This window comes from Lolium perenne, chromosome 3 (genome assembly GCF_019359855.2).
Source record: "Lolium perenne isolate Kyuss_39 chromosome 3, Kyuss_2.0, whole genome shotgun sequence".
NCBI lineage: Eukaryota > Viridiplantae > Streptophyta > Magnoliopsida > Poales > Poaceae > Lolium > Lolium perenne.
In genome coordinates this window covers 227027976-227049207 of record NC_067246.2, presented here as the reverse complement: position 1 = coordinate 227049207, position 21232 = coordinate 227027976, and the positions used below count along the sequence as shown (strand labels likewise).

At 41.5% G+C, this 21232-nt stretch overlaps 1 protein-coding gene across 1 annotated transcript; it reads left to right on the top strand.

Annotated features, from left to right (window-relative positions):
• Nucleotides 1–7718: 7718 nt before the first annotated feature.
• On the top strand, nt 7719–18953 carry LOC127343563 (uncharacterized). The gene is made up of 17 exons (XM_051369699.2): nt 7719–8000; nt 8168–8218; nt 8561–8644; nt 10062–10173; nt 11109–11154; nt 11441–11512; nt 12131–12193; nt 12274–12428; nt 12567–12631; nt 12994–13144; nt 14762–14867; nt 14964–15099; nt 16006–16070; nt 16480–16665; nt 16740–16812; nt 18256–18339; nt 18637–18953. The coding sequence occupies exons 1-16, from the start codon at nt 7805–7807 to the stop codon at nt 18321–18323; spliced, it is 1629 nt and encodes a 542-aa protein (XP_051225659.1). The 5' UTR covers nt 7719–7804; the 3' UTR covers nt 18324–18339; nt 18637–18953.
• Nucleotides 18954–21232: the final 2279 nt, after the last annotated feature.

Here is a 21232-nt window from a genome sequence, read left to right as displayed (position 1 = left end):
ATAGGCTTCGCAACCCCAAACTTTCAGAACGATGACTTAGGTTTCTTATTAAACCATAATTCATACGGTGTCGTTTCTACGGATTTTGATGGTGCTCTATTTAAAGTGAATGCGGCTGTCTCTAATGCATAACTCCAAAATGATAACGGCAAATCAAGAAGAGACATCATACTACGAACCATATCTAAGAGAGTTCGATTACGACGTTCGGACACACCGTTTCGTTGAGGTGTTCCGGCGGTGTCAATTGTGAAAGTATTCCGCATTTCTTTAAATGCATGCCAAACTCATAACTCAGATATTCACCTCCACGATCAGATCGTAGAAATTTGATCTTCTTGTTACGTTGATTTTCTACTTCACTTTGAAATTCCTTAAACTTCTCGAAAGTTTCGGATTTATGTTTCATGAAATAGATATACCCATATCTACTCGGATCATCTGTGAAGGTTAGAACATAACGATAACCACCGCGCGATGCTACGCTCATTGGTCCACATACATCGGTATGTATGATTTCCAATAAGTCGCAGCTCGCTCCATCATACCGTAAAATGGAGTCTTTGTCATTTTTCCCATTAGACATGCTTCGCATCTATCAAGTGACTCAAAATCAAGTGATTCAAGTAATCCATCGGTATGGAGTTTCTTCATGCGTTTCACTCCAATATGACCAAGACGACAAGTGCCACATATAAGTAGAATTATCATTAAGTTTAATTCGCTTAGCATCAATGTTATGTATATGCGTATCACTACTATCGAGATCTAACAGAAATAAGCCATTCTTTTGTGGTGCTCGACCATAAAAGATATTATTCATAAAAATAGAACAACCATTATTCTCGGACTTGAATGAATAACAGTCTTGCATTAAATAAGATCCAGATTTAATGTTCATGCTCAACGCAGTACATAATAGCAATTATTTAGGCTTAAAACTAATCCCGAAGGTAGATGTAGAGGAAGTGTGCCGATTGCGATCACATTGACCTTGGATCCATTTCCAACGCGCATCGTCACTTCATCTTTCAGCAGTTGTCGTTTATTCTTTAGTTCCTGTTTCGAGTTACAAATATGAGCAACCGAACCAGTATCAAATACCAGTACTAGAACGAGAACTAGTGAGATAAACATCTATAACATGTATATCGAGATATACCTTCTTTCTTCTTCTTGACAAGGCCGCTCTTCGGATCAGCCGGATACTTGGAGCAATTACGCTTCCAGGTGTCCCTTCTCCTTGCAGTAATAGCACTCAAAGCATCGGGCTTAGGGCCGTTCTTAGGTTTCATAGGAGGCGTGGCGGCTTTCTTGCCACCCTTCTTGAATTTTCCCTTAGACTTGCCCTGTTTCTTGAAACTGGTGGTCTTGTTGACCATCAACACTTGGTGCTCTTTCTTGATCTCAATCTCAGCAGCTTTTAGCATGCCAAAGAGTTCAGGTAACTCCTTGTTCATGTTACGCATATTGTAGTTCATCACAAAGTTCTTGTAACTTGGTGGTAGTGATTGAAGGACACGATTAATCCCCGATCTGTTAGGAATCACTATTCCCAAGTCACCGAGTTTCTTCGCATGCCCGGTCATGGCGAGCATGTGCTCACTAACGGAGCTGCCTTCTTCCATCATACAGTGAAGAAATGTTTCGATGCTTCATAGCATTCCATCGCCGCATGAGTCTCGAATATAGCTTTCAGCTCATTCATCAACTCATGAGGATCATGGTGCTCAAAACGTTTTTGAAGATCGGATTCCGCATCGCACAGGATGGCACACCGAACTTGAGAGTACCGAGTTTTCCGAGTCGCGTAAACAGCTTTTACTTCATCGGATTCATCTTCTGCAGAGGGTCACCTAGCGGTGCATCAAGCACAAATTGCAGATTTCCGCCAGAGAGGAAGATCCTCACATGACGGAACCGGTCGGTGAAGTTGCTACCGTTGCTCTTAAGTTTCTCTTTCTCTAGGAACCGATTAAAATTGATTGGGGACGCCATCTCTACAACATATATTTGCAATAGTTTAGACTAAGTTTATGACAAATTGAGTTCAAATTTTAATTCAACATAATTAAAAACCTAAGTGAACTCCCACTCAAAACAATATCCCTCGCATTGTCTTAGTGATCACACGAACCAAATCCACCGCACCTAAACCCGATCATCACGAGAAAAGGTGTGATTTCAATGGCGAACACTCAAAGTGTTCATCATATCAACCATATGATTCATGCTCTACCTTTCGGTATCACGTGTTCCGAGACCATGTCTGTACATGCTAGGCTCGTCAAGGCCACCTTAGTATCCGCATGTGCAAAACTGTCTTGCACCCGTTGTATGTACTTATCGAATCTATCACATCCGATCATCACGAGATGCTTCGAAACGATAAGACTTGATAACGGTGCTACTAAGGATGAACACTTTATTATCTTGAGATTTTAGTGAGGGATCATCTTATAATGCTACCGTCATGATCTAAGCAAAATAAGATGCATAAAAGGATTAACATCACATGCGGTTCATATGTGATATGATATGGCCCTTTTGTCTTTGCGCCTTTGATCTTCATCTCCAAAGCACGGACATGATCTCCATCATCTTCGGGCATGATCTCCATCATCGTCGGCGAAGCACCAAGGTCAATGGCACCGTCTTCATGATTGTCCTCCATGTAGCAACTATTACAACTACTTTGAAAAACTACTCAACATGAAATTTAAAGACAACCATAAGGCTCCCGCCGGTTGCCACAATACAATAATGATCATCTCATACATATTCATCATCACATTATGGCCATATCACATCACCAAACCCTGCAAAAACAAGTTAGACGCTCTCTAATTTGGTTTGCATATTTTACGTGGTTTAGGGTTTTCGATATAGATCTAATCTACCTACGAACATGAACCACAACGTTGATACTAATGTTGTCAATAGAAGAGTAAATTGAATCTTTACTATAGTAGGAGAGACAGACACCATAAAGCCTCTTATGCAATACAAGTTGCATGTCGAACGAGGAACAAGTCTCATGAACGCGGTCATGTAAAGTTAGTCCGAGCCGCTTCATCCCACTATGCCATAAAGATGCAAAGTACTCAAACTAAAGATAACAAGAGCATCAACGCCCACAAACCATTGTGTTCTACTCGTGCAACCATCTATGCATAGACACGGCTCGATACCACCGTAGGATAACGTTGCATAGAAAACAAAAATTTTCCTACCGCGAACACGCAATCCAAGCCAAGATGCAATCTAGAAGACGGTAGCAACGAGGGGTATCGAGTCTCACCCTTGAAGAGATTCCAAAGCCTACAAGATGAGGCTCTTGTTGCTGCGGTAGACGATCACTTGCCGCTTGCAAAAGCCCGTAGAAGATCTTGATCACGATCGGTTCCGGCGCCACGAACGGGCGACACCTCCGTACTCGGTCACACGTTCGGTTGTTGATGAAGACGACGTCCACCTCCCCGTTCCGGCGGGCAGCGGAAGTAGTAGCTCCTCTTGAATCCGACAGACGACGGCGTGGTGTCGGTGGCGGTGTAGAAGTCCGGCGGAGCTTCGCTAAGCTACGCGGGCAATATGAAGTGGAGGAGCAAAGCTAGGGTTTGGGAGGGGGTGGCCGGCCACTCAAGGGGGGCGGCCAAGCTATGGTCTTGGGGTGGCCGGCCCCCTCCCTTGGCCCCTCATTATATAGGTGGATCCCAAGTGTTGGTGTCCAAGTCTTCGAATAAGACCCGAAACCAAAACCTTCCATAGGAGGGGAAACCTAGCCCAACTAGGACTCCCACCCAAAGGTGGGATTCCCACCTCCCATGTGGGGTGGCCGGCCCCCTATGGTGGAGTCCACTTGGGACTCCACCCCCACTAGGGCTGGCCGGCCATGGAGGTGGAGTCCCTTGTGGACTCCACCTTCCTTGGTGGTTTCTTCCGGACTTTTCTAGAACCTTCTAGAACCTTCCATAGAACCTTCCGCGACATTTTATTTCACATAAAATGACATCCTATATATGAATCTTATTCTCCTGACCATTCCTAACTCCTCGTGATGTCCGGGATCTCATCCGGGACTCCGAACAAATATTCGAACTTCATTCCATAATTCAAGTACTACCATTTCAACATCCAACTTTAAGTGTGTCACCCTACGGTTCGAGAACTACGTGGACATGGTTGAGTACTCACTCCGACCAATAACCAATAGCGGGATCTGGAGATCCATAATGGCTCCCACATATTCAACGATGACTTTAGTGATCGAATGAACCATTCACATACATTACCAATTCCCTTTGTCTCGCGATATTTTACTTGTCCGAGGTTTGATCTTCGGTATCACTCTATACCTTGTTCAACCTCGTCTCCTGACAAGTACTCTTTACTCGTACCGTGGTATGTGGTCTCTTATGAACTCATTCATATGCTTGCAAGACATTAGACGATATTCCACCGAGAGGGCCCAGAGTATATCTATCCGTCATCGGGATGGACAAATCCCACTGTTGATCCATATGCCTCAACTCATACTTTCTGGATACTTAATCCCACCTTTATAGCCACCCATTTACGCAGTGGTGTTTGGTGTAATCAAAGTACCTTTCCGGTATAAGTGATTTACATGATCTCATGGTCATAAGGACTAGGTAACTATGTATCGAAAGCTTATAGCAAATAACTTAATGACGAGATCTTATGCTACGCTTAATTGGGTGTGTCCATTACATCATTCACACAATGACATAACCTTGTTATTAATAACATCCAATGTTCATGATTATGAAACTAATCATCCATTAATCAACAAGCTAGTTTAAGAGGCATACTAGGGACTTCTTGTTTGTCTACATATCACACATGTACTAATGTTTCGGTTAATACAATTCTAGCATGATATATAAACATTTATCATAAACATAAAGATATAAATAATAACCACTTTATTATTGCCTCTAGGGCATATCTCCTTCACGTCGACCTACTGGAGCTATTGAATGCTAAAAAAATGGCACCGCTGTTATGTTCCTGGAGAAATAGCCATCACTCTAGAATGATAAGATGAGGCAAGCATGAAGGTACAAGCTTTGCAACCTCAAACGTCATATCATTGAATTCAAGACAGTAGTACATGACTAATGTGATAATTCCTGTAATTGAGATTCATTTCTGTTTTTTAAATCGAAAATTGTGCTCTTCTGCTTAGTAAGTATAACCACTCTATAAGCATGACTAATGTGATAATGATGACTTGTTACAAGATCCAAGCAGGATACATGAACATGTTGTATAAAAAAGCTCTTAGTTAACTGCAATTCTGATGTCCCATGCCATTACAAACAGGGAGCGTGACAGGATGATAACAAGTTTTAGTCCTACTTTTAGTACACCAAGTTACTTTTAGCCCAGTCACTTCTCATTCGACCCAAAACCAGCTTACGGAAAATTAAGAGAATGAAGGATGCTACATCATGTTTATGATAGAGGCGTATAGTTATCTCTGCTGCATTCTTAAGAAGCTGCTTCCTTGCTGCTTATATTGATGTATCTATCACTTCCCTGTAGGGCATCATATCAGGGGGACAAGCTGGAGTTGGATGAGAATTGATGGATGAGCTTGAATTTCTTGATGTTGCACTGTTCATGTGGAGCTGGAGGCGTATAATCTCTCTCTCCATAATGATTTTTTCAGGGAGAGAACAAGTGTATGTAGTACGTACCACTCTGTTTGCACCTTCTTCACCTATAAAATATATTGATTATTCATTTTGCTTCAATTGATTTTTATTGTGTTACATGAACAAGAAAAGGGGTGCTCCGCATGCGATGCAGGAAGGCAGAGGAGGGGCCGGGGAAACCGGAGAGGGCATAAGGAAGACAACGCGGTCATTGGTGGCGGCGGTCGGACTGAGGCATGGTGGTGGTGGTGCTTGAGGGTGGGCGGCTCCTCCGGAAGGAGATGGCGGCTTGTGATTATATCATAGAGGATGGGGTAACTGGTCAGGGACGGGCTGGAGGATGATATCTCTACTCGGTCGCGGCGCACCACAGTGGAAGAAAACCACCAAGGCGCCGATTCAGAGCAACCCGTCGCAATTCCTGGTGTATCTGGTGATTCAGGGTGTGGTTGAACATCAGTGGCATGGGAATCCACCTGGCCCCACCTTCTGTGTTAAAATGATGGCTCACAAGAGTGATCTAATATGCTTTGGAAGATCTTATGTTTTTGTAAGGACCCGATGGCAAATTGCTTTGCCTAATATAATGTAAGTTGTTTGTATTGGTCTCCAAAAAAATGAGGATTGGTTGGAGGGTTATTTATGCAAAAAATTATTTAAGAGTAACTTGTGTTTGGTTATTCTTTTTTTCTGGGTTAGTTCAATCCAGAGTAATGTGTGGTTGAAAGGAAAAGAAAATTGTGAAGGAGAGGAAATCCGACATGTATCATTTACATCTTGACGCATTTTGGAGTTCGTACAATGTTGCATTATATCTAGATCCTTTCATACATATATTAAGTAAGGAGTTTGTAATGAGTTGATAGCTCAACTGTAATGCTATGCTTAAAATAAAGAAATAGAGGAAACATAGTTCCCTTTAAGGCTTTCCAGTTGTGAGGTTATTTTTTTTTTTTTAGATATTCACAATTGAAAGGCCGAATGCAGATGAGGCCTCTCTACTCCACCTCCACCTCTTCTACCTCCTCTCCCTCCTCTTTTGCCTCTGGGGGTTGTTGAGATGTCTCGACATCGACGGCGTTGGACTCCAGTATGTGAACGAACGAACTATAGATGCGATCCAGCGGAGGTTTAAATAACAAAAATTGCGGGCATAAAAACCAAGACAGGGACAAAACTGCGTACATAGATTCATCAAGCGTGGACCCCGCCGTCAAAGAGGGTAACAACGCAGGCGGGGAGTTAGATGAATGGTACGGTGGAGGGTGGCCGCAGGGGATGGTTGCCTTCCGCCTCTGCTTTGCCGCGGCGGTAGGTCTCCTGCCTTCGATTTCTGCCGCACCCGGGCAGTCGCCTTGGCCGGTCACGGTTTAAGTTGATGCATTATTTGTTTGTCTAAAATAAATAAATTAAAAAAGTTAGCTTTCAATAACCGATCACGGTGATTGTCAAAATTTTAATATTTCACTAATTTTTAAATAATAAAAAATAAAAAGGTCGCGTGCTAAAAGCTGCTCGCTCGTAACAAAAGTAAATCGTGCATTAGAAAAAAAATGTTCATGTTGTCCAACAATTGTTCACGGACATTCAAAAAAATGTTTATTATTTTACAAAAATATTCTATTTTTGAAATAGATTCACCAATTCTAAAAATAAATCATGCATTTCGAGAAAGTGAATTATATATGTGCATTGAGAAATAAAACTGGAAGACCCGTGGCAACGCACGGGCATTTGTACTAGTACTAATCAATGTCTTCAGTTTTTCGTAGGTTCGCTAACTTTTTTTATTGAAAAATAATAGAATTGATGTGATACATTCGGGAGACATCACCGGTGCGGCTGCCCTCCTTTCCCTGCATCAGCGGTTTGGCTGCACGCGGAGGAAGAAGGCAAGTCGTTTTGGTGTTGGATCGCTGCTGTCCGTTGGATTGAATTGGACGGTGGATACAAGGGGTCAAGGCAAGCTATGCTTTGCCTGCACTGGATCTCCGCCGCCTCGCGCTGGATTGGCTTCTCCATCGGCAGGTCCCGGGATCCCCTCCGCAAAAACCCTAAACCGGCAAAAAGGAAGGCACGTTAGGAAAAAAAAAAAACCAACCGCCTCCGCTTGTTCGTCAGAGATGGAGCACGACGGCGAGATGGCGCCGCCGATCCCCTCCCACGCCAACGCCGCCGATGCGGATGCCGCAGCGGACGACTGGGCTGCGCGCGATGACTTCGAGGAGTCGCCAGCGGGGTCCCACTCTCATCCCCCGGCAGCCGCGGCCGCCGCCGTTGAAGCCCCAGAAGAGGCACTGCTAGCTCCTCCTGCCGAAGGTATATCCGGGCCCTGTTCCGATTTTCTTCTGCGCCGCTGTGTAGTTGCTGGTTCCCAACGTTGGATCTGAGCTCGCTCGGTGCGGATCTACGGGCTACTGCCATCACAGATTGCACACCTCTGTTTAACTTGGATGCAGTTCTAATTCGTAATCTTCTACTCTCAGATATCAAGGAAATCGAATCAAATCTCCAGTCACTGGAGCTGCAGCCAAGTGGTATGTATGGAAGCTATGGTTTCGGTTTTCAGCTAGCTTACGCGTGACTAGTTTGTGCTCATGTTTTCTTTAGTACTCTTTGCTCTAATTTTAGTCTCAGTTCGAGTGGAATAGGCCTTCACAGTTGATGTCATCGACTTGCTTTGAGGGAAAGCAAAGAATTGAAACATGCTGTCGATGGAAAATATCGTTACCTTCAGCTGGACCACCTTAGGCATTAGTTTTAGGCATGATAGTTTTTTGTTGAGTGCACCTTCTGTGTGACTGCAGTAAATGGATATTTGTTATTGCATCTATAAATCCTTTTGTACCTTGTCTAAAATAATCTTTTATGTTGTTCAGATGCCCCACAGGACAGTGGTCAAACGGAAGCAGAGGAGCGGAATAGAAAGCGGCACTTGAATGTTGTGTTTATTGGCCATGTCGGTAAGTGTTCCTTTAATTTTGCCATCCTTTTATCTAGCAGGAATGTAAAGAGGGTATTGTGAACCTTTGGTCCCCAACAGGATATCTGCCGGTAAGAGGAAGGCCAGATGTCATGGCTTGAAGAAAACTAGGGTTTCTAGAGTAGAGGTATAGACATGTAGTTTGATGAGAGAACGCGAGGGTTGAGGATAACAAATACAGGAGAGATTTCTTGCCTGAGCAATAACGTCTCAGGGCATCTTAGGATGCTACACCTTATCTAGAATATTGAATCAAAACATATCTTCCGGTACAAATCAAAATCCTAGATTCTGGCTTGACTTTCTTTAGCTCATTTTTGTCTCTGAACTCTAGTTTTGACCAACTCCCTTACTGAACAATTACTGGACGCCGAATTGAACAGAAATATCTACTAAACTTATAGTCCCAGGACTCACCTTACACATGACAACTCCTTCTTTATTGTTTATTCCATAATGAGCTGGTGACAACTCCTTGCTTGACCCTGTAATGAACTACTGTCAACCCCATTGCTAGACTTCTCTTGCGCATTTTCGCTGCGGACCAATAGACCACCTGGGTTAAAATGCTCCATGCCAATCGTACTGCTGCACACACACTGCACCTGCTACTAGAGTTGTTGTCCACAAGATTACATGACAATAAGGCGCAATGCTGGTGTCATATCTTTTGAGAGATCAGCTCAGCTACAACAACATTTGTAGGTGATGATGAACAGCTGGTACATGTTCTGATTCCGTTGTAGTTGCATATTGGGGCGGGGAGAATACACCGGATAACAGAAGCTTCATGCCGTCGTAACTTGAACCATGGTACCTGCCATGATCCAAACTATGGATGATACATTTGTACCGCATCGGTTGACAGTTCAGAGAAGATGGCTCTGCCACAAGGGTAACCTCCATTTGTGTTTGCCTTCCCTGGGGATAGCAATAGTTACTTGGTCTGGTCATGCTGGTCCTGTTTGCCTTGTTATACTCTTCACCCTGCATCAGTTTCCTAAGGTCTAGTGGGGATTTTTTCTTCAAAACTTCTGTGGATATGCTGACCTTGCAACTTACCCCAAAAGCTCGTGCCACATCATTAATCTCCATCAAATGTTTAAATTGGCTCCACAACTCCTTAAGGATTAAAGATCTCATGAAGCAAATTTATGTTGACCTTGTTACTAACCTACTATTGACATGCATATGTTTGATATGGTCTCCCATTCTTCTCTTTAATGTATTTTCTCCTTGTAGAGGACTACAGGAAAGTGTTAAATCACTTTTATGTTCCTTCAGTCATCTGTTACTAACCTACTATTGTATTGACTTGCAAACACCCTCCTTAACGCAGATTTTTTCTGTAGTTTGAATGTCCTTGCCTATCTCGTCTAATTTTTCTGTGGTTCCAGATGCTGGGAAGTCAACTGCTGGTGGTCAGATATTGTTCTTAAGCGGTCAAGTAGATGACCGAACCATCCAAAAATATGAAAAAGAAGCAAAGGATAAAAGCCGTGAGAGCTGGTAAGGTCTTGCTTTAATGATGTATCATAGTTCTGTGGTATTGTTTGTGCTGCACGGTCCATATGCTTATTCCGTTTAATCACATAATGCACAGCTCACCAAAGATGATTTTTTACCACTTCATTTTTGTTACTAAGGTGACTTCTTAGAAAATCTGAGAATTGTACTCACCCTATCATTTCAAAAAAAGATATTCAGGATATTATCTGTTTAGTTCCACCAGCTGACTATCATTTCCCCTTTGCCACTATATTTGATCAAAACAACTCAAGATCTTGCCTAGTTGTGCAAATTGTGGGGTAAGTCTTGATGCTAATATAGATGTATCTAGACACATTTTAGTTGTAGATACATCCACTTTAACATCAAGTAATATGGGTCGGAGGGGGAATTTCCTTGCTTGTTTCTTACATTTGATTTCATTCACATCAACTAAAGAAGGCAAGTATCAGCTTATTTTTGTAGTAGAGAATGTTGTGTATCAGTGTATGTCACTTGGTTAAGTTCTTTCTTGAGCAGAACCTTGTGAAAAATGAGAACTGAAGTTATATGATTGAAAATAAGCTTATGCTGTTATGCATTAATTAACCATAATGCTAATACCCAGTAACTTGTTTCTGGTAATGCCAATTAATCCATTGTCTCTGTCAGGAAAATGCCACTTCGAAGCATGAAAATTTCAGTGTTATTGTTAGTACATGATTTGTCCAATTTAATTTTCTCTTTATGCTTTGCGGTTCGAAGTTGTAAGTTTCTCCTTACGGCATGTTGGGAACCTTTTGGTACATAGTTTGATTATACTTTGGTGCATTTGGTGCAGTTACTAACTTAAATAATTTCAAGCAACTTAAAGAAAAATAAGTCTTGGTTTACACTGGGCATTTGCAGGCCCTCTGTTGCATGAGGCTGAGGTCTCAACTGTCTTTGTTTCACAGGTACATGGCGTACATTATGGACACAAATGAGGAAGAACGGGCCAAGGTATATTTCCGTGAAATTGTTGCACCCATCCTTATAGATTGCTTTAAAAAAGGCTGCTGGTGGCTGCATTATGTTTAGTCCACAAAGACCTCTGTTGAAAATTTCCATCAGGATACCTTTTGCAGTTTTTCCAGTTAGCTCAGCCTAAGCATGTTAAATACTTCCATTTGGAGTTTATTTAAATTTGTGTTTTTTGTGGATAGCATGTGCTCTAAATTGCGCCCGAGTTCAGCTTTCTTTACTTGCCATGATTGTGTACATGTGTGCTATTTTTAATCTACTTCAGGGGAAGACTGTTGAAGTTGGGAGAGCTCACTTTGAGACTGAAACTACAAGATTCACTATTTTAGATGCACCGGTAACTTTTTTTTCTCTTTTCATACGAGCTACTTGTTTGCATGTATTATGGTAAGTTGGCTCATAGCTTATTACTTTGAGTTCATTAAACTATGAGTTTATCTTTGTGTTGCTTCATGGAACAATTAACCTGGATACAGGACAATCTTGTGTTATATAATGTATTTGTAGCAAAACTTCGTAATTGAAAATGTACAGTTCACTCATTTTGATCTACGTTTCTAGCGTATGGAAAAATCCACTATGATGAGTTTTTTCCTTTCTTGAATCAGTTGAAATCGATTACACGTTAGTTCGTACTCCTATGGAATTATTCTATGTGGATTCTTGTCATTCAACTGCATGTGTTATTGCTCTCTGCATCATTACAGAAACAATGTTCCTGTCTACGTTTCTGCATTTTCATGTTTTTAGGTGGGCTGTGTAAGAATTCAGGGAGGTTGTTGGTTTACTATTTTGCGTATATCAGTTCATTATGCACACCCTAGCGCAATACATGCAGCTCTCATGCTGTAATAGTTACTTCTAATTGTCAGTGATTGTTTATCTATCACTTTGATGTTTTCCTGTATGTTTCTTGTTTATATATTTGCTGAACTCAAATTTATTGCCGATATAGGGCCACAAAAGTTATGTTCCAAACATGATAAGTGGTGCATCTCAAGCTGATATTGGTGTTTTGGTAAGCAAGTTGACACTAGATTAGAGACTTATTTGCTGTGATTCGAGCTTGAGATAACTGGCATTTTTTGCTCTCATCAGGTGATATCTGCTCGAAAAGGTGAATTTGAAACTGGGTATGAAAGAGGAGGACAGACTCGTGAACATGTGCTGCTGGCAAAAACTTTAGGTGTTTCTAAGTTGATTGTGGTCATAAATAAGATGGACGACCCTACTGTTGGATGGTCTAAAGAAAGGTATAATTGTTGGTAACAAATATTCTGAGTATTAATATTTCAAATAGTTATGGAAAAGAGATCATGCCAGGTATATGTTCCTTTTGGTGTTTGCCAGGTATATAGGTTGGGTGATGAGATTATTCTTTTTATTTTCAGATATGATGAAATAGAAGGCAAAATGACTCCTTTCCTTAAATCATCAGGGTACAATGTTAAGAAAGGTAATCGATCGGTGATGGTGGTCCGTTCAAGTTTGGAACATTTCTATAGTAGAGGCTGTATGTCAAATGAATTTTGTTACTCCCTCCGATTCATATTACTCGACACTAATATAGATGTATCTAGACATATTTTAATTATAGATATATCCATTTTAGTGGCAAGTAATATGGATCGGAGGGAGTGCTTTTTTTGTCTGATTACTGAAATTTGATGCCTAAAACACACTTTATCTTCAATTTAGATAGTTACTTCCAAATTGAAACATCAAATGTATTTTGTACCGATCAGCATTATTGCATTAACGAAAATGTCATGATGTGCGGCAAATGTTTAACCTACTATTTTCTTGCATCTTTTACAGATGTCCAATTTTTGCCAATATCTGGTCTTCTGGGAGCTAATATGAAGACCCGAATGGATAAAAGTATCTGTAAATGGTGGAATGGCCCATGTCTATTTGAAATTATGGACTGCATCGAAGTTCCTTTACGAGATCCCAAAGGTCCAGTAAGGTATGACTGCACCGCTTATCGGGAAATATAACTTACGAACTGTCTATACCTGTCCTTCCGTCCGAATGACCTGCGTGCTGCTAGATGGCTTCCTGCAGCGTTGGTTCGTGAGCCAAGACCATTTATATAACCCATGGAATACGAGACCACGCCCTTACATCCCAAAAGCTAAGGGGCGCTGCATGGTCCAGCAGCCGCTGCAGTGTTTTGACTACTAGTGCTACCATGTGCTATGTAGGCTGTATGCAAACAGCTCACTGCCTGAGTGAATGTGAAGCACTGCATTTCACAACAAGCTTTTTCCTTGGTTCTGTCAAGCTAGTAGAGCCTACTAATTGTTACTTGAACAACTGGATAACTACATCAGCGCTACAATGATAACTAACAATGTGTCAATAGTGTAACAGCTGGGTAAAGTATATCAGCACTATAATGATATAACTTGTACATGAAAGACTGGGTTAACTACTATACCAGCCCTGAGCTGGTAACTGATAATTGAATGTTGGGTCTGAGGCAGCACAAGGTTGTGGAGGAACAACTCCACCTTGCTGCTACAATATGGACAAGACAAACGTTGAAGGAACCACTTCAGTGTGCTGCGCTAAATATCGCTCTAGGTGCGGGTGCTGTCACGAGTTCAGTCCAAAACTCTTGAACACACAAGATCTAATCCAAGATCTAAAACAAGAACACAAAGTTCTTTTATTGATAAGTAAAGGGTACATAGTCTGTTCCATAGCTATAGGTGAGAACGGAAATGGTGAATGGAACCTGGGTGCGCGCGCACCCATTTACGAAAAGTTCAAAAAAATGCTATTTAAAAGTTTCAAAAAAATGTAAAGTAAAATTTTGCATGTACATATTATGTTGATACTTACTCGTGTGAGTTTTCACGAAAAAATACCATTGTGTGTGGCCTGCATAAAAATGACAAAATGTCCAAATGAGAATAGTGAATAGGAATTTTACTATTCACAGGAATAGGAATTTGCATTTTGTCATTTTTGTGTAGGTCACACACAATGGTATTTTTCCGTGAAAACACACACGAGTAAGTATCAACATAATATATACATGCAAAAATTTACTTCACATTTTTTTGAAACTTTTAAATACATTTTTTTGAACTTTTCGTAAATGGGTGCGCGCGCATCCAGGTTCCAAACGTCCGGGTCGTAGGTGAGAACCTCTATTTATAGGCCTGATGAGCCTCCACTAGTTAGCGCTGCTTATAGTTAGAAGGTTCTAGAGAATACTACTTTAAACTAGGAAAGCAAACACAAACAACATGGTTACAACTCACACTACAACACTCTAGAAAACTACTACAACACATATGACTAAAGGACCAAATTACCTATAATATAGTAGAAGTGTGTAGAAGCTAGTACTGGATTTTACTTCTGTTTTATTTTCGCTACTGTCCCTCGTCATAAGGTGATCTAAATTTATGAAGTAAATCCATTTATTGGTGCATGAAGAATCCTTATTGCATGGGACTTTTCCATAATCTTATTGTCATATTAACTGACTGTATTCCCTTTGTGCTAGCATTGCATATTTTGCTTGATAATTATGTTGAATAATGTTAACAACCAAGGTGTACATATGCAGGATGCCGATCATGGATAAATATAAAGATATGGGCACTGTTGTAATGGGAAAAATTGAGTCTGGGACTATCTCAGAGGGTGATAATCTGGTGGTTATGCCAAATAAGGTATCTGTGGATGTTTTATTTTGATGGCAAGCATCTCTTAAATGTTCTTCAAGAGTTGGGGTATCTGATCTTTATTCGCTTGCTCTTTTACTAAAGGCAAACGTGAAAGTCATTAGTGTGTACTGTGATGAAGACAAGGTTAGAAGTGCTGCACCTGGTGAGAACGTCCGTGTCAAATTGTCAGGAATTGAAGAAGAGGACATTGCTGCTGGTTTTGTTCTATCAAATGTTGGTAAGTTGTATTTTTTTTTTGAACTTTCAAGCAGATTGGCAAGATTGTCTTGATGCTTTCCCTTGGATGAAGTCTGCCTTGTCTTTATGTTGTTTGATAATTACTAGTTTCTGTTGCTGCACTTTTTTGGCATGGGGACTCTTGGTTTGGTATTATCAGGCAGTGGAAAATCTCATTAGATGCATGTCTACCATATCTCAAGTTGCAAGAGAGCTTTCTCGAACTCCTGAACCCTGCTACTTCATGCATCTTTCCATCTGTGATACATATACTTCACGTGTCTCCCATTGAAACAGAAGAATGTATTCCCTATAGGCCCAGTTCTCTGTTCTTTGCGTTCTTGTTCATATTTTTGCTGTGAGAAAAAGAATAAAAAAATACAGCACTCGCTATGTAAATCAAATTAATATAGATGGAGTATGTTATAGAACTTTTGTCCTTTCACCTTTCGTTTCATGTGTTCTGGAACACAGATTAAATTCCTTTTCTAAATTGACTGAGAAAATACATAATGTGGGATTCCCAATTACACAATAGTCAACCCAAATGTATTAGTATGATTCACCAAAATGTGGTAAACTACAGTTGCAGAACTCTTGGATGCGCCAATCTTAATTTGTCGACAAATCATCGAAATGCCAGACAAATGAAGTGTGCCCTATATTTATATTATCCATGTATCCATTTCATGTTCCTTGGGAGTCTTGTATATTCTCCTGTTACTGTTTTGCACAGTGCCAATGCCTATCCTGTTACAATAATTAGTTACTCCTGACTAGGTATTTTGTTAGCACGACTCTTTCCATAAACATGACTTAATTTTGCCCTTCGGAGCACTTGAGCTTTTTTGTTAACTGACCTGTGGGATATTGCATGGTTGTCAATACTTAATTCTAGTTCTTGCAGGAAATCCTGTTGGTGCTGTAACTGAATTTAATGCTCAACTGCAGATACTAGAGTTGCTTGACAATGTAAGTTCCGCTTCAGCACGTCATACTAGTCAATATGAGGTTACAAGATAAAGATTGTGTTTTGCTCTTTTACTTGGCAATGTTTAGTTTGCTGTGTTCAATATCTGTGATCCATGCTGCTTCCTAGAGGTTGGCTGTTCGTTTCTGATTGGCTTGGAGGTCTTTGGTTTTTAGTGCCGTCAGTGATCAAACAAAGTTTAGGTTAGAATCATACAAAGCATACCATACTGCTGTTAAAACCTTCAATTTTATATGATCTTACTTCATGATATTACTGTATGTTCCCCTTTTCCATTATATGAATGGTTTGAAAAGTTATAAAGAATGTTGCCATTTAGTCTTCTAGTGTCTATATGTATATACGTAGTCGAGGAGTGTGAGATTTTATACTATGTTCTTGCTGCAATAGGCAATCTTCACTGCTGGCTACAAGGCAGTGCTGCATATCCATTCTGTAGTCGAGGAGTGTGAGATTGTAGATCTCATAGAGGAAATTGATCTGAAGAGGAAGAAAGAAAGTGACCCGAAGAAGAAAAAGCCAAAGAGGAAACCACTTTTTGTGAAGAACGGAGCTGTTGTTGTTTGCCGTGTACAGGTTATCCCATAAAACCATACCTGTGTCAAAATGTAAGCATTTTATATTTTCTAATCATCGTGGTTCTGCATCAGGTCAGTAACTTGATTTGTATCGAGAACTTCTCTGACTCTCCTCAGCTTGGAAGATTTACACTCCGGACAGAAGGCAAGTACACACTTATTTAGTTGTCTTATTTTATCTTGTGCTGAATACAGATGGTTTAAGTTATGTATTGTGCATGTAATAAAGTGGAAATATCCAGAGTGCTTCCTCCCCTTAGGGTGTTACCTCTATCTAGAGGTTTCAGAACCCAAAAGTTTCAAGATGTAGGAGCAGCACATTATTATATAACCATGTAATTTCTTAAAAACTAATCTTGACAATGGAAGGTATGAAGTTGATACGATAGGGGCTCCTGATCTTCACGGATTTAATGATTAATAACGAAGTAAACTCAAAAACACAACCCAAATCCTTTGGGAATCTGACTCAAATCAACATGTAGTTGAAACCGAATTCAACACACTCGCTCCGTCGATTCTCACAATCCAAGAGGAGAGGGGGAAGTGTATTTATAGCCCTACACCTAAAGCCACTAACTCATGGGCCTCAAAGAGGTTACTTGGGCCCTTTGCCTGTTTTCATTAAGCTCGTTGGGATACCCAGGTTCGGACTATCCGGAGCTTCATAGCCCAGAGTGTCTGGCTGGGGGCGGCTTCTCTTTAGCTGCCTCGATGATCCACACTTGAATGAAGGAGCTTTTTTTTCCTTCGCTTCCATGCTTTTCTCTTGGATGACTTGATTGCTGATGCATACTCGAATTTCTCGTTTGCTTGCATCCTTATTCCTCCAAATTTTAATGTGCAAAAGGTAGTATACCATCTCGAGAGTGGTAGATGGTCACACGCACAGGAGACGATTCACTTTTGTATGAAATGCTATGTCCATGAGTTCAATAGGATAGGCATTTGCATGACATGGTGACGCCCATGAAAGTCACCGTCCCAGATGGACAGAAGACTGATGCTGTGTTTCTAACCTAGAACTGACCAGGAATATCTGATACCGCTTCTTCCGTGATGAGTTTTTCGGCATTTCCAACTGGGCCTGGATGGTAGTGCAATGGGCCTTCTACTGACCTGTTATCTGATATCATGGATATGATAGTGCCCTCGAAACAAACACGTGTGGTGTATTAAATAGCAATGTTACATAACGCCTGACAAAACGTTTTCTTATTTCATTCAATTTTTTTTATCTAATTACAATTTCCTTTGTTAGAAGTTTTGTTATTCTATGATAAAGTACGTAACTGTAAGATAACACAAATGCGGATAGATTCCCAGCCACATATTTTAACCATAATGGAATGTCAAACTATAGGTTGACTTGCTAAAGTTGAGATGCAAAATGCGCAAGCAGTCATCAAAGGCTATGTTTCTTTTGTCAGATTCACCTTAGCAAAAGCTGTAGCAGGTGTTCTATACTTATCTTTTGAAAGTGCAAGTAATTTGGTTGAATATAATGATGTTACTGTTTTCCCTCTTTGACTTGTTCTTTATGTTTCTCGGACTCTGCCAAGCACCTTACATGTTTAATTGGCCGCAGGTAAAACAATTGCCGTAGGAAAAGTTGTTGCTGTTCCACCAGCTGGGAGCACAACATTCAAAGCTTAAGCCAATTTTCCAGAGGGTAGGTACAAGAGAACTATTTTGTGTGGCTCAGTTTTCTAATACTTTGTAGCTTGAGATTAATAATTATCTTGAAAATTACACTGGTTATACCTGTACTTTTCCACTTCAACGTTGCAACATGTACTTCGAAATTTGACTGTTTACAATACCTTATTTTAGCCAACACATGGATTTTAATACTGGAAATTTGTAGCCAAACCAATGGATGGTTTGGGTACATACTCAAATAGTACAGGTTGGTCTTGTCTGTTTCATCAATATCTTGTTGTATTTACACTGCTATATTTGGTGCCAGGGGAACAGCAAATTTCTTTGCAACGAGGCACATTCTTCCACCAGGTGTGATCAAGAAGCTGGATTGCATATTTTAAGCCAGTTTGCTTAAATGTTGAGGCTGTACAACCATACTCCATGCACCTTGGCCTCCATAACTAATGCATTAGAAGTTTACTTGTTTACTACCATTACGCAAATTTTGATTATTGTTTGGAGGGTATGAACAGTGTAGATTGTATTGCAGTGATGTACTTCAGGTTTGAAGGGAATGTAAATCTTTGGTGGAAGAATTGTCTGGCGCTTGCCTGTTTATGTCAACTAAAGCATTATCTTGTATTCTTGATCTATGTCTTGTGCAAAGAAAGAAGATTAGAAAGCGTCTCAGCGGTACATCAACTTGGCAGGTGAGAGTCTGCATAGTTGGCGTCGTGTTGTTGATAAGCGGATTAAATCACATCTTTCAGGACATTGACGCATGTCTCTCATGAGTGGACGGGGATGCAAAGCCTTCGGAGTTAAAATTGGCTACATTAGTTATAACTTTCTTCCACCCTGCTTCGTAGTTAAGGTTAGCTAGATTAGTTATAACTATTTCAATAAATTAGTCTAGTCTGAAATAGGAAGAGTAATACTTTTGTGGAAATTCAGTTCGGCTCCCGTGCATATGCTTCGTCTACCACAAAAATATATTTCGAAGTGTCAAAAAATGTTGATAATTTTTTTTTACATATACATCTCCATATTATATACTAGCAGGGACGAATCCAACAACTAACAACCGTCTGATGGGATGAAATCGACGGTTAAAAATGAACCTGTGTTGCCTGGTAGTGGTCTGTAGAGGGAATAAAATTCAAATTTTAAAACTGGTACATTATAGTAGTAGAGATATGTTCGTCAAGATCTGAAAAAAACCGATATTCTTTGTAACCTATGTAAAAAAAGAGAAAATTTGTCTTGTCAAAAGTCTTATTTTTAGCACTGAAATCATTTTTTTTACGCACGCCACAAAATAAGTCGATTTTTCATTATACAACTTTGTTGGAGAATAGCATATGAAGATGTAAATGTGAACTTTTAGTTTTAATTTTTTTTTACATTCCAAAATATATCTAAGATGTATTTTAAAATATAGAGAGTGCATATGCTCTCATGTACGAAAACACCACTCCCTTACTTTTGCGAACTTATACAGCGGCTTTCTTACTTTTGCGAACTTAGAGCATCTCTAACAGAACCCGTAAACCCCGCCGGAACCGAACTTTTTCGGCGGATTTACGGGTTCGGGCCGAATGTGTCGCAGATCAGTGACCGAAAAGATGGGCCGGCCCGTAAAATAAGTTCAGGGGCCCGAACAAAATCTCCGAACGGTCCCTATTAAAAGGGTTCGCGGAGGGGAGTTCGGGTCGCAAACCCTACTCCCCTTCGTCGTTCCTCTCCCTCCGCCGCCGCCAAGCACCATCTCCGGCGAGCAATCCAGCGAGCCCCAGGCAGCGATCCACCGGCCGACGGTGGGCGATGGCGTCCCGTGGCGGCTCCGCAGGTTGTGGCGCCGGATTGGGCGGCGGCGACTTGCCGCTGCGTCCACCCGTCTTCCGCACCGACGCGGAGCGGCGCAAATGGAACCGGTCGGAGGGCGCGCGCAGCGACAGCGCCCGCCGGTGGACGAACCGGGGGCTCACGCCCGAGGAAGCTCGCTGTGCACGGCAACGCCGGTGAGGGCTCCTCGTCCGGCGATCAAGCCGCGCACCGCGGCTCCCCGTCACGGACAACAGCGACGAGGACCTCGTCCCCGCGCGGTCGCCCACCTTCTCCGCCGGGGACTATGTCCACGGCAGCGACGGGGAGGACGCCGTCCTCGCGCAGACCAAGGCCATCAGCGCGGCGGAGGCTCGCCAGCGTTTCCACCGGGAGGAGGCGGAAGCCGTCTGCCTCGTCCGTGATACGAGGCGGCCCGCCGGGAGGCCCGCGTCCGCCGCGTCAAGCTCGAAATAGTCGAGCTTGACACCGACAACGCGTGAAGATCATCGACGACAGCGTCGGCGCCCTCTGCCGCCGAAACGCTGCGCCACCACCGGCATCGCCGCGCGCGTATTGGCCGCATTTTGGCCGCATTTTGCTTTAGCTAACTAGCGCCCACCGGTGTACCAGTAATGTAGGTTTAATTTTACGAACAATGTATGTTTTGATGCTCAATCGAAGCATCAATTTGATGTCAAACTATGATCATCGCCTAATTTACCCGCCCTTTCAAATTCCGCTTTTCAGTTTCATTTTTACGGTTTTTCTAATCTACGCCACTGTCAAATTCGAGCGAACTATCGTTTTTAGAAGACTGAAAACCACTTTTTCGGTTTGCACTTTTTCGACTCTGTTAGAGATGCTCTTATACAGGATGCGGCTTTCTAACAGGACGCCGTACTGGGACAAGCGCAAGCACGTGGCAGTGAACTACGTCCTTGGCAGGTCATTTTACTTTCTTGTAAACTCCTATCTCAATTCATTGAAAATACAAAGCTTTTGCTTTCGTTTAAAAAATAAATAAATAATCATACAGCTATATGTCACCACAGCCAAAAAAAAAAAAATCCTCAGAAGTCCATGATATATTGTGA

Bases quoted from the DNA above. Each gene is read 5' to 3' on its own strand.
- LOC127343563 (XM_051369699.2), top strand. From the start codon at position 7,805: ATGGAGCACGACGGCGAGATGGCGCCGCCGATCCCCTCCCACGCCAAC. The intron at 8,219-8,560 runs GTATGTATGGAA...TATGTTGTTCAG, and splicing joins ACTGGAGCTGCAGCCAAGTG to ATGCCCCACAGGACAGTGGT. The intron at 11,155-11,440 runs GTATATTTCCGT...AATCTACTTCAG, and splicing joins ATGAGGAAGAACGGGCCAAG to GGGAAGACTGTTGAAGTTGG.